The 13,953-nt window shown below is 36.4% G+C and overlaps 1 protein-coding gene across 1 annotated transcript; it reads right to left on the bottom strand.

Annotated features, from left to right (window-relative positions):
• Positions 1-2,732: 2,732 nt before the first annotated feature.
• LOC106938805 (cytosolic Fe-S cluster assembly factor nubp1) lies at positions 2,733-13,098 on the bottom strand. Its single transcript, XM_015020980.1, has 10 exons — positions 13,018-13,098; positions 11,535-11,639; positions 11,314-11,447; positions 8,612-8,680; positions 8,466-8,498; positions 8,276-8,366; positions 8,024-8,178; positions 4,457-4,567; positions 3,469-3,655; positions 2,733-3,110 (listed from the first exon to the last, which is right to left on the bottom strand). The coding sequence occupies exons 1-10, from the start codon at positions 13,046-13,048 to the stop codon at positions 3,058-3,060; spliced, it is 969 nt and encodes a 322-aa protein (XP_014876466.1). The 5' UTR covers positions 13,049-13,098; the 3' UTR covers positions 2,733-3,057.
• Positions 13,099-13,953: the final 855 nt, after the last annotated feature.

Raw genomic sequence — 13,953 nt, 5'->3', positions numbered from 1 at the left:
TATGCAAATTATTCTTTCAAAAGGTTTTCAAATTAGATAAGCAATGTTAAAGGAGGCTGTCCCATAAAATTTTTGAAAATTTAGCAGGAGATGAAATTCAGTGATGGCATATTCTCTATGTAAACCGATTATTAAAAAAATAAATAAATAAAACAAGAAAAAAAAAACTGTTCTAACAGAATCAAGCCGAATAGTGAAATTTATGTCAAAAAATTATACTTACAGCTACTTCCATTCACTGCAGATACGTTATACAGCAACACTGTTTAGCCACAAACACCAGGTATTATGGCTGCAGGTTCTGGGAGAGAAGGCAAAGCTTTTAGTCAGACTAAAAATACTGGTTAGGACCAGGCATGGGTCAAGCATGAGATTCTCACAGTATAACAACCTGTGAGTAAACATAAAAAAAAATAAAAAAAAAACTGAGTACAAATCTCAGTATCAGATTTTCACAAAGCTTTAAAACAATGCTTTTAAAAACTTTTTAAACCTTTGGTACACATCCCAATACCTGTATTTGGTACATGCTTAGCAGAAAACATAACATCTACCTCAATGGTGCTCCAATTTTAGTCTTTAGAGTAAAAACGCTTGTTGTAAGCAGTCATTCACCAATGTTTTAGAGAAATGAGAGATTGGCCTTACCACAGAGCGCTTTTAAATCCCTGTGTAGGGTGTTAGTTTGTTGGATCTCCAAGCTACTGCTCTCACACATTTTTTTTTACCATCACAATTCTTCACTTTGGGGATCAGGCTGGTGATGAACATTTAAAAATCACACTGATATTTTGGGGTGAACATTGCGATATGTTGTGTCATTTCTACCGCACTCTTGGTTGCCAAAAGAATAATAATAATAAAAAGATTAAATAAATGCGCACAAGCTGCCGAAACAGAGACAACAATCCAATTTTACATCATTGAGATTGAACTGGAAACGTGTTCCTCGTGTTTACGTGACAAACATACGGAGACAGGTCAATGCACACGTTAAATCACTGTGACCAAGGCTCAGATTGTTTTGTTTGTGTTGTAGCTGGGGAGGTTTCACATGTGTTTTTTCTGTGAACCCTGGAGGAACTACATCTACACGGTAAGTACAAATGAGGACGTAGTCTCCTCCTCACACTGACACATGCACACAAAAAGAGCGTGTTAAAATGAGACTTTTAGCATGACAAATATTTTTTTAGTGCTTGTAAAAGAAGCGGGAAATTATCTCTTTTACTTAGAAAGTTTGACTTTTTAAGAAGTCAAACCTAGAAATAGAATGATCAGACCTGTATTTTGCAAACCAGTTCAGTTTAAAAAATGCGATGCCTATTTTTAAATGGCCAAATATCAGGGGGGGAGAAAAAAAGCTTTATTCTTTTAAAGCTGTTGAATTCGTGGTAAATCATAGAAAACTGAGTAGTTGTAACCAAATGAGGAACGTGCCTGTGCCCAATACAATGAGCCGCTGATATGAAATTAACTTGTGTCAGATGAGGTGAGGAACATTTAGAAAAGTGAAATGCAACAATATGCTGACATTTAAAGTCTATTCTTTACAAAGTCTGAGAACAAACCTAGCACTGATTTTATCTTCACTACCTCCTTTTGTATAATTCAGACGTCTGCTGTTTGCTTTATTATGGGAACTGAAGATTTGATTTGATTTATAACCACATTTAAAGGCTTTACCCTTAAACATGATCTCACATGTTCAGCTGCTGTTAGAATGACCTACTTACTGCACACAAGAGCAAACAGGACAATCCTTACTCTTCTCTTTAATAGGAAACAGGCTAATAGGCTGTTTCAGAGTGGTAACCAAAAGAAAGAAAGAACTAACTCTAACAATCTTTAGATGATTATACAGAGATTTAAAAAAAAACAAAAAACAGACAAAGCAGTTATTTTCCTTCAGGCAAAACTGATACCTTTTTTTTTTTTTATCGATTTTGTATTGGTTGAATAAAGAGCCACAGGGTTTCTGTGCCATTAGTATTTATTTGCAAATACCATAAGAAGACTCCAACTAAATTACTCTCAACCAATTTAAATCAAAATTTTACTTTCGAGGAGCTTACAGCAAGTTTCAGAACAATCACTCAGGTTTTGTCCAACTACTGAAACGAGCTGCTAGATGACAAAGTACAAACTCTGTTAAGTGGCTAATCATGCAATCATAAGCCAGTCTGCTTTATAAAGAAGAATTAATTAGCAGATTTGCGATCTGAATAGCTCAAGTCAAATGAAATGTTTCACTTGCATTATGGGCTTTGAAGTTTATTCTGCGTAACAACCAGCCAGAGCAACAAATTATGCAACACTGGAGGCTCTCGGCACATTTCTCCAAAATAGGGAATACATTTATGGAAGAAGCAACAAGTAAGTGGAAATATTTAAGAAATAACTATCTGTAAGTATTTTAAATATTTGTACTTTTTAAAAACAACTGAAATGGTTAAACTTAGGATTTTTTTTAAAGAATCACAGAGAACTTCAAATGTTCCTTCACAACCAGGAAACCTTTACATGAGATGCCTGTTTAAACCAGTGTGAAAGGGGCCATTTTGACGCTAGTTGTGATTTAAGCGATTATTTGTGCTTAAATCACAATTGTGATTACTTAAATCTAAATGAGTAAAAATCTAATATTAATAATCAAAAAAACAAAACATGTGACCTTTTTTTGTTGAGATTCCCATTCTTAGTATGATCATTAGGCAAAGATTCTTTGGAGATTTATCTTTTTGGGACAATCTTTATTTCTTCATCAAAAAGTGGGAATGCATTCAGTTAGTATTCATTCAAAGTCGTTTGTCGGATTTGTTCCACCCGGTGCTTTTTACATGACATATCTGTGTTTTCATTAGAGTAAGCAGAGCACAATGAGGTCGGATCAAATCTATACACACAAATCAAAGTTTCTGACAATAAAAAAAGCCTGTTCTTGAGAATAGTTCAGACTAAAACTGCAGCTATAATGTCAGTGTCAGAAGCGTTCTTGTGTGTGTTTGTTCTCCAGGTCTCTACCACGCTTCTTGTAATCTGCTTCGGTCTTGGGGGTCATGTTGCGTTCTGACCGTCGGCCGCTCTGTTGGCGCAGTAGTCCTGGATACCTGGCAGAAGAAAGAGAAAACACTTCAGATAAATCTGCTGAGGTGCACAAACCCCAGTTAATTCCATAGAATCGGTTTTATGCTGAACCTAAAGTTATTCAATTTTCATTAAACATTTTTTTTCTTCCTCTTTAGCAGACTGCTTCCCATTTTTTAAAGTGAATACTTCTTCTTTCAGTAGATCTAATCAGGAATTAGACCAGCCTAACAAACAAGTCATCAAAAAAAAAAAAAGGGACTTCACTAGAAAAGGGAATGTGACTGAGTGTACGTCAAACTTCCTCACTTCTAAAGGATGAAAAAAAAATGACACAGAATTATGAAAGAAATGGAATATCGGGAATAGAAATGAACTCACTTTGCACAATCCCATGGTAGACTTCAGCTGCAGGAGAGTCAGGGACTTCTTGGAGGAAAGATTTGCCCTCATCGCAGCTCCGTCCGATCCTCGGGTCCAGTGGCACCTGGCCTAACAGAGGTAGATTTAGGTCTGCGCACATTTTCTCTGCACCGCCGCTGGAGGGGGGAAAGATCTGTGAAGTGTTCTATAAGAGAGGAAAAGAAAAACAAAAGCATAATCTGGATCTTAAACCACAAAGCTCCTGTCCTACATTACACATTTGATGTCCGGGCATTAATAATTATTATAAAAACCGACCGTGACATTTGCAGTTCGCCATCCATCCATGTAATCAGTCCAAAATGTACCCTGATAATTGACCAAACTGTTTGAATAACTGCAGTAAGTTTGGTAGACAGTAGGTTGATTGTTCTACATAAATTAATATGTCGTCTGCATAAAATGTTAATTTGTGTCCAATAGCTTTAATATTTATTCCTTTAACATCCTTATTCTGTCTTACCGATTGTGCTAATGGTTGTAAATATAACGTAAAAAGCAAGGAATCGGTTCTGACTGGCAGAAAATCTCTTAATGTAAAATCTTGAAGTTTAGCTTCTATTCAAACACACATAACAGAAATGTACAAAGAAAAGACAGAAAAATAGACATAATTTATGACTGTTACGTTTGCACACAGAGGAACATTTGGTTGTGAAAACTTTGTAGTGGGTCCGTCTAAGCAAACTGAGCTGGGACTGATCTACTAGTAGATTAGGACACAGAGGCCCAAAGGTCCGTCCTCTGGAGGTTCCACTTACAAACTTCCTCATTCCTCTTCTCGTTTATCTCAGCTGTTCTGGTCTGCGAACAAAATCTTTCCTCACCAAATCTAATCTTCTTCCTGTATCCATGTTTTTAGTACACTTTTGAAAAACATAAAATTAACCATTTCAAGTTCTTAACAGTATCGACTGCATGACAGTGGTTCATATTTGCCGGCAACCTTGCATTTGGGACACACGAAGCCGCTCATGTTCTCCACAACCCCGATGATGGGCAGCTTGACCTTCTGACAGAACCTGATCTCTTTTCGGACATCCTGGAGGGAGACTTCCTATGATGAAAAGGAAAAAAGAGAGACAGCCAATTAGGCATGAAGGGGGGGAAAAAAAACTGAGGTTGGGAATGGCAGTTCAGGAAATTACAGCAGTTAAAGGAATAACAAACTTTAATCTGGAAAAACGTCTGAATAATGAAAGCTACTGACTAAAAGACACATCAAAGCAACAAGTTTTTCCACCTTTCTTAAGAGTCATCCCAGTCTGGTTTTTGTCTGGTAATGGAGAGACTTAAGGAATGAGGAAGTGTTTTTGGTTTTGGTCTGATCTCACAGCTTAGGCCCAGTTAGGTATGAGGAAACAAGCACCGATCAAATGTTTCGCACCGAAAAAAAAAAGAGAAACACAAACATCATCTGTGTGTTTATAGCCAGAAACCTGGAGGGAAGAGAAATCTTATCTGAACAGTAGATAAGCTTGTTCAGTGATCATTTTGTTACTGGAATAAAACACAATCTGAGAACAATAATTCTAGTCTTGGCAGCAGAGATCCAGTATGAGCCACTTAAATGCCTTTAATCCAGTCTGCTGCCCTGCCTGGTTTCCTTTTAGGTCCGGTTCTACTTTGACCTTAAATAACCAAATCCACAGCAGCCCTTATCAGATCTGCTGCAAAAGGAAATGCACAGGCTATTTTACAGTCCTTCACTCTTTGTGTGATACTTTTAAACGAATGCTGCCTGAGTTACTTCAGACAGCACCGTGACGCTGCTGACATTTACTCAAATAAGTTAAACAAGCTTTAGATTGCACCACAGGAGTCTGAAGCTTCATTTGCAGCATAAAAAAACCAAATAAGTGATATGTTTATTCAATAGGTAGAGGCATATAAAGCACTTTAAATGCTAATTTACATGTTCAGCATATTTTATGTGTACAAACATACTAAAAGGTAAGGCAGAAGACATACAGTGCAATGGAAAAGTATGTGCACCCCGACAGATTTCTTTACTTTTTCCACTTGTACAAACAACATGACAGGTAGCATAACTAAGTATAAAATGCTGATTAAAAGGATTTCATTTTAAGGCAATTTGACAATTTCCCTTATGTGAGAATGCAAACAGTCCCACTTCACCTACATCCCATCATGCCATTTTTATAGATAATGGCATGATGGGATTGTTTAAGGCCACAAGTTAAGTCAGGACTTTAGGCAGACCCACCAAAACCCTTTGTTTTGTGTTTCTGAGCCATTCAGACATGGATCGCCAACCAGCTGCGTAACCCAAGTGCTGACTGGGCATTCAGTATTTTTGCTTCAAAGCTGAATTCATGGTTCCCTCAAATCCAGACTCAGGAAAAACCACCACTGCGGACACAGCGTGGCGTTTTGATCCACATCTTTCAAAACGATCAGATTTTGTTGCAAATCTCTGTTGCTTTTGTGATTTTTTTTTTTTGGTCAGCAGCGGTTCTCGCTCAGAAAATCTCCCAACACGGCCATTTTTGCCTGGCTTTGTGTTGGGAACACAGACCATAAACTGAGACAAGTAAGGCTTATGACAGATCTCACTTGGCACTGTGCCTTTCAAATTCAAAAATACTTTATTGATCCTAATAAAGTTGATGCTGTTCTGAATTGTTGATGTGATTTTGGAGTAATTTTGGTAGGCGTGCCGCGGCTGCTAAGTTTCACGACCCTTCCATGTTTTTTGTATTTAATGGCCCAAAGCCCAAAGTCTTAGAAATGACTTTTTAGCCATTTCCAGAGTGATATCAAAGAATTTCTCTAGATTAGGGCAGAATGTGTTGCTTTTTGAGATCTTTTATTTTACATGAAAGATAAAAAGGTAATGATTTTTTACCTTTCATGTAGAGCATTGTTGATTTGGAAAGCTTTTTCCATTCGCAAATTTAATATGAAATTGGTTTTATGTCCTTATTTATGAATTGATTTAGGATATCTTTGTCAGATGTTAAAATTTGATCTGAAACATTTAAATGTAGCAACAAAAAAAGAAATCAAAGAAAGGGAGCTATAAAAGCTGTAAAAAAAACCCTAAATTGTAGTGGCTCTCCTTTGCCATTTTGTTGTTTTGGTTCACATATCAAGCTCATTAACCAGATAAATATTAACCAGTCGCTTGCCAACATCTCTGGAAGTTAACAAAAATGTGGACATGAGTCACTGATTTAAAAGAAATATCAAACAAGGCTGTGGGGACTGGGGATAGATCCCGTTAATAATTACACAGGAAAATTTCCCTCTACAGATGCCAATTAATGCTCTACTTTTGCTCAGCCAGTGCTGAAGAATAAACAAATTCACATAAAGTGACAAACTCTCTAATCCATAAAAGGGTTGATAAGAAGCAGTTCATGTTGAGCTGCTTCAATGCTCTGCAGTCAGGACAGCACCAAAACATTTTTCTGACTGATTTGTCTAAATATGTTCTCCTTTTTTATCTTTGATTCCTTCTTGCTGAGACCAAAACTGGTTTTATGTTACTGCTGTTAACCTTTTACATTTTTATATAACATCTTTTACCTTCTCACCATTTACACTATCAAATTGTAAACCACAGTATGTCTTTTTCAGCCATAAACTCCCAGACATTGTGCTTTCATGAACAATCACTTGCTACAGATGAAGTAAATTAATAACCTTCTCTGGTGTATAGTTAAAGTTCTCATCCTAAGTGTTGTTTTAAAATACTCTGTAGAATACCTTTTTTATTTTACAGTGCTTGAATGATTTGTTTTGTCTTTCTAAATGTATTTATTTTAAGATGAAATAGCAGTCTTTAATGTTTTGAAATCCCCCATCTGTAGTTTGAGTTACGGTGACAGAACACATAAAGAGTACCTGAACACACCACACCATCAAAGAAGAAAAGATTGTTCATGACCACATAGGGGTGGCTTTTTTTTTTTTTTAGGAAACTGCTTTAGTTTTTAACTAAAATTTAACTAAAATTTACACCAGTCAGTAAAGTAAATCAAATTGACTTTTTTTTTTTTAAACATGAAACATCCAAATATCAAGGTAGTCGAGCTGCAAATCATTACACCAGGTATCAGTTTTTAGAAAGCAGTATAAAAAAATTACTGCTCTTCCTTATCTTTTTCACAAAATTTCCCTTTTTTGAGACTGAATAAAGCACAGAACATGTAGCATAAAACTTTTCTGGATTTCATTTTAGCTACATATTTTCAGTGTTTATTATTATTTTTTTTATAAATTTTTTTACTCTTTCTACATTTTCCTGATGGCAAAAAAGTTAATTTTATAACGGACTGCCGGTGTATTTAGAAAATCTGTTGTGATGAAAGTAAGCAGTAAACCCAGTTAAAATTAACTTTTTAACTAACTTTTTATAACCTACAATACAATGGATCCTAGACTGTAAAGCAAAGAGATAAGAAAAATGCCAGAGACTATATACTTTTTAAGAGGAATTATATAACTCTAATAATACGCTGGAGCTCTTGGGCATGTCTTTGTGTACCTGAGGTGTGGTGATGATGACTGCTCCATCCACATCGGTGGAGCTGAGATACTGAACTATAGACAGATGCTCATCAGAGGTGCCGGGTGGAGTATCTATGACTAGGTAATCCAGTTGTCCCCAGTCGACGTCCCGTAAAAACTGCTTGATCATTCCTGAAGTGGGGCGAGAAACAAACTGGAGCGTAAGATCTGGGAAGCCGAAACAAAAACATCAACACTGTACTCGCAAATCTACTGCAGCTCAGCACACCGTTTTTCTTTGGCCCTCTCCAGATCACAGCGTCGTCAGGACTGCCGAGGAGGAAGCCGATTGACATGACCGCCAAGTTGTCTTTGACGTACTGCGACAAACGAGCACGCAGAAGAAAAATAAGTAAGTTGCAACACAGAAATTACCTCGTAAGAGCAATAAAACTGAAGCCTGGATTGGCATGACTCACCACAGGAGACCAGCCAGAGCCACTCTGATGAACCTACACACATAAAAAAAAAAAGCAGAAAAACAGATCAAAACACCCACTCGTTAATATAAGTCAGGTGAAAGTAAAACAGGAGTCGTATTCATACATAACATGGTAAACCGTACTTGTTCTCCTTCTAGGCCCATGATCCTGGGAATGGATGGACCACAGATATCCACATCCAGTAGTGCAACCTACAAACAGCGATACAGAAGACAAAGTGAAGGAAAACATTTACCATATGTTTAGATTTAGTGTTTGTAGTTTTAAAAAACTAAACTCTACAAAGGCAATGACCAATCCTAGTTCCAAAGAGTGGGTGTCCTGCATAACCAATATTTTTTTTCCTCCTTGACAAAACGTGCTTTAGATAAACGGATCCTGCAGATCTTGGTATCTGGCTCAGCTGTAGCCATCCAGCTACTGGAAGGGTGTTGGTTGGAGTCCATCTCCCTCCACATTCATTAGTGACTGCATGTTGTATACGGCTTAAGTGTAAAGAGTTTTGAGTCATCAGTATGACTAGTGGGCACTATATAAATAAAGTCCATTTGCTTCTGCAGCCCAGCACCTGCCACAGGAGTCCCCCAAGGCTCAGTACTGGGAACTCTTCTCTGTGCCACATCCATCCATTATTTTCCCACTTCCCTCCATGCCTGCACTCAAGTTCTATATTGTCACCTCTGACAGAAATCTGACCAGTGGTCTTCCTTCTATGCAACGTATTACTAGCTTTGACATTAACTGCATTTGTAAGACACCTTGAATAAAAGTGTCTACAAAATCGACAAACTTAAACACAAACAAAAAACTGGGGAGATGTTTAAACTGTTAGCATTGGGTGTGATGGTAGAGAGACACATCTAAAGTAATCAATCGAACAAAGAGCACAATTAGTCAATTTAAACTTGACTGCAGATCAACTACTAAAAGCTTTTTCTTATTTAATATTTTTACCAGAAAAATGCTCAATTTTCATTCTAGGAATTCACAAACTAACAAAATGTACTCTAGTGCCCTTTTTGATGTTTTGTAAAAACCAAATAAAAACACTCGGGACATATGCTGTGATAGAGAAATAACAATAAAAATGCTATTTTATTTGTAAAATTAAAAAGTACAACCTTTCTTTGTTTATGGTCCATAAAAATAAACTAAATACAACCTTAAATACAACTGTAAGTTTGCATTAAGACACCAGCCTCCACGCTCTTATACTCTGCTCTACTCTGAAATACTTCAGCTCACTCATAAGGCATGTCAACCTGTGCTTTAGATGAGCAGAACATTTTCATATTTAAATCTATTGAAATATATCGAAACTATGCGTCATTTACATTCCCGCCTTCAGGGTGGTTAAAGCGCAACAGCAGCCAGACTCAAAAGCTATAGCCTGGTGGTAGTAGTGGTGGTCAGAGTTACATGATTCGGGACTCCATCTCAGCATGTCGGAGACAATGAACAGAAAGTAGAATGAGGAACTTCTTTAGAAAATACTTTTTTTTAAATCAGATTAGAAAGATTGAGAATGAGACTGTGGATACCAGGAGTTACAAAAACGCAGTTTTTTTTTTTAACCCATGCCATACAGTTGACATTTGTTTTCCACTAGCTCTTATATAAGCATTTCTCCTACATCAGGTGTTTTCTGGTAACCTGACACCAAAGAAAAGGGCGTGTATGTTGATCCCGTTGGCTTTGGCAACTATAATAACTAAATAGGCTGTGTCTCCAGGTGCTATGTTCGTATCTCCAGAGATTTTGGTTTCGGTTTTCCTATTTAGGTGAAGCTCTGTGTGGAATTGTTTCTTGTAAATAGAACAAGAAAGATATTATGTGCAGTGGGAAGCCATGCCATGCTCCTCGGCTTCTTAAACCAGAAACAATGAAATCTTATTTCCTCTCTTCGGTATTTGTTTCGTAGAACCCAGTTTGCAGCGAAGAGGATATGCAATTAAAAAAAGCACACTTAAAGAATAATATTGTTTATAAATCGGACATAAGTCAACATAAAAAAGCTAAACTGCCTTTTTTAATTGGGACAGTCTGTGTTGATTGCAGCACGTCTGACCTGACGCAGGTCAAACTACAAACTAAACTGCAATGAGTCCTATAAACAACTTCAGGTCACCTTATTTGACCTGTAAGCCTGAAATACACAAATGCTTGGTAATTAAATGGATGAATGTAATTTATATAACTAATAAAGGGACTTTTTCTATATTTAATTAAACAAAAGTCAAAATAAATGCAAAAAGTGTTTTTTGTCTTTGATTTTTATTGCAACTTCATTGTGGCTTCACAACAGTCTGAGTTTATTACACACTTACTCTTTTAAATACTCATGAATTTTAATGATGATTAAAACTGAATCATCATTTCAATTTTTCTAAACATTTACATGCCTCGTTTCTTCTAGAAACCATAGAACTAAAAATAATGCATAAAGCTACGCTACAGTGACCTCTAGTGGTTCTTATTAGGATTGCAAAAGTTATGCAATGACAGAATTATTGCTTTTCTCTCTTTTTTAAAGGTTTTGTTGGCTCAAGTGGCCTTTATTTGAAAGTAGTTAGACAGAAAATAGGGTAATGAGAGAAGGGGAAGATTAATATTGCACACACTCATACTGCTATTAAAGCGTAATTTTCAAATACTGTGCAAACTTATTCCACCTGTTTCTTTAGCAGACATAGGACCAAAATAAAATCAGTTCTAAATTGTACAGCTCTGTCCAATGAAACTCTTACATCCTTGTGGGAGACGCACCTAATTTAATAAGTCTGACATTTATCTTTACCACATTATGCTGACCATACATCATTACCTCCTTGGTGCCGTCACTTGCCAGAGCGTGGGCCAGATGAGCGCTGAAGGTGCTTTTCCCAACTCCTCCTTTTCCTGACAACACCAGGATCTTGTGTTTGACCACTGATAGCTTTTCACCTATTTCTGCAATAGCTGGAGAGGACGAAGGACTGAGATTAGCCACATGAAGCTTTAGTACTTCTGCAACATGAATATATGTTGGGATGAGGAAAGTTTTACCAGGGTCTGGGGCCTTGGTTGCTCCAGAGGCACACAGCTGCTGGTTGGGGCAGCCCTGGCATGATGCAGACTTTCCTGCTTCCTCACTTGACGTGCCTGGGCAGTCTAAAGAGAAGAAGAGTTTGCTTTGAATCTAAACATGTTTTCTATGTTGAATTAAAATCTGTGAATATAAAGTATGTTTACTTCTGAACCCCTTAGCATCTGCATTTCTAGGTAGATAAGCGTGAATAGAAATATAAACTAGTAATTCTTGAGCTTTTTTCACTCCGTGTGTAATAAATAAATAATGGCTTTTATGACATCGAAGTCCATCTGCTCAGCTCAAAGGATATATGGTTATCTTGTCACAACTCAAATGAAGATAACAGAGATAAAAAAAAATAAATAAATAAATAAGCTGAGTCATGAAGGTTTTACTTCACTGTTTAGAACAAAATGGATGACCTTTTATGTGTGGACCTGAACCGTAACTACGTTTTGGCCATTACAGAGTTTATCAGCAGGAAACAATGCATGTGGATTTGTTTGGCAGGAAACAAAGGATTAATATGAGACAAAGCATACCCACTACTAAGAATAGTGCAGCATCCATGATGCTTTTGGAAAGTTTCTCTTCTAAATGCTTGCTGAGCGGCAAGCCAGGACATTTTAAATAAAAAACGGACTCTTTCACGAAGTTGAAAATACAACATTCAAGAGGATTTTCACCCAAAACATATGATCAGCATTTCCGACATTAAGATGGATATACTCAAATTAAAGCATGGACTTTAAAAACAAATGGAGCATTTGTTTTTGCAAGAAAGCTGGACTTATTTTAAGGCTTTTTATCCATAATTTACCAGTGGTGGCAAGAAATTTGTCAGCGTCTGTTAATTTTTACGTCTTACATCACCAATTTCAATCAAAATACACAATCCAGATGGTTCTTTCAAAGTAAAAACAACATAAACGCACTGACAGTCCAAAACCCAAGAATTTCCACTCGTATTCTGGATGTTAACTTTCGTCACAATGTAAGTGGGGAGACATTTTCCCATCAAATACATCAAAGACATGAATTAGCGCTAAATATAAACTAACAATCTTGCGAGATGCAGGTTGATGTAAGAAGCGCTAGGGGGCTACAGGGTTTTATTACATCGCTTCAACGTTTTAAAGCAATTATATTCATAACCAACGTCCTTCTCACTGAGTTATGTACTCGATTAATAAAAAACAAAATTAATTTCAATGTTCCAGTTACTTCAAGTAGACTTTTTCTCCAAGAATACTGGACAGAGTCACAGCGACTGGCGCAGTATTTACAACTGTAACGTTTGTAATTCAGAGAAAACATCGCAGTAGAAAGCCGCTGAAACTACTCTAAATATTCTCCAAACCACAAAAGTTAAAAGAACACTTTAAACATCCAAAACCTGTCCCAATATTTTAATATTTTAAAGAAGAAATACATGAAAAATAATAAATTAATTCTCACGTTCTGGAGCGTTTTCTGGTACGTCTGCCATCTTTGCCTGAGCGTCCTTCTGACATATTCTTCCCCTTCAAAGGTTCCGAGCGGCCGGGAGCTTTTTTTTCCTTTTTTATTTTAATGAAAAACTAATATAGATGTTGATTCTCTGTGTACCTTTGGTTGTTTTCAAAATGTAACGATAACTCGTTTTTGGGTGCCTTTGGTCCGACTTGTTAGAGATGTAGGTTAAAAGATATTAAATTCAGAGAAACAGTGTACAGTTAAAGTCGACAGTGTCCAATATTTTTGCATGAGTTTGTCTTATATGTTGTTATATTATATGTTGTTAGAATATGCTAATAGTATTGTGTTATAATAATGTGTATATAAGATCATCTTTGTAATATGCGTTATTAAGCAAATGTACTTGTTGAGTTTTTTTTTTAAATTTCTGCATCAAAAATGTAATTCGCGGATAAACTGGACACTAATAACCATTAAATATTATATGTATGTTCAAACAGTATTAAGTAATACTTTTTAAAAATAAATATTTTTTTTCATAAGCAGATGATATGATAGCACCTATTGGACTTTTTGTAAAACACACAGAAACACAAAAAAAGACAACAGCTTGAACTCGTTTCATTCCTTTAAAACCTATCACAATAAACTTAAAGTCACCACTGTGTCCGCTAGGGGGTGGTATTGTTCAGACAGGCTAGAAAAAAAAAAGTAATGTGCTCTGTACAAACCAGCAGATGTTTTGTACATCTGCTGGTTTGAAGACGAAGTTTGTATCACTGTATACTTTTTTTTATTGTGAATGGACCTACGTAGATGACCAGTTCCAATAAATACAATAAATAAATAAGTTACTACTACTCTTACTACTACTACTACTACTACTACTACTACTACTACTACTACTACTACTACTAATAATAATAATAATAATAA

The sequence above is a fragment of the Poecilia latipinna genome, unplaced genomic scaffold (assembly GCF_001443285.1).
Source record: "Poecilia latipinna isolate Pla-1442-1.1 unplaced genomic scaffold, P_latipinna-1.0 Scaffold2695, whole genome shotgun sequence".
NCBI classification, from domain to species: Eukaryota; Metazoa; Chordata; class Actinopteri; order Cyprinodontiformes; family Poeciliidae; genus Poecilia; species Poecilia latipinna.
This window is presented reverse-complemented; position numbering and strand designations above follow the sequence as displayed.

Excerpts from the sequence above, each read along its gene's own strand:
- LOC106938805 (XM_015020980.1), bottom strand. The coding sequence starts at position 13,048 with ATGGCAGACGTACCAGAAAACGCTCCAGAAC. Across the intron at positions 8,681-11,313 it reads CAAGTGACGGCACCAAGGAG|GTTGCACTACTGGATGTGGA; the intron begins GTAATGATGTAT and ends CGCTGTTTGTAG. Across the intron at positions 3,656-4,456 it reads TCGTGTGTCCCAAATGCAAG|AACACTTCACAGATCTTTCC; the intron begins GTTGCCGGCAAA and ends CCTCTCTTATAG.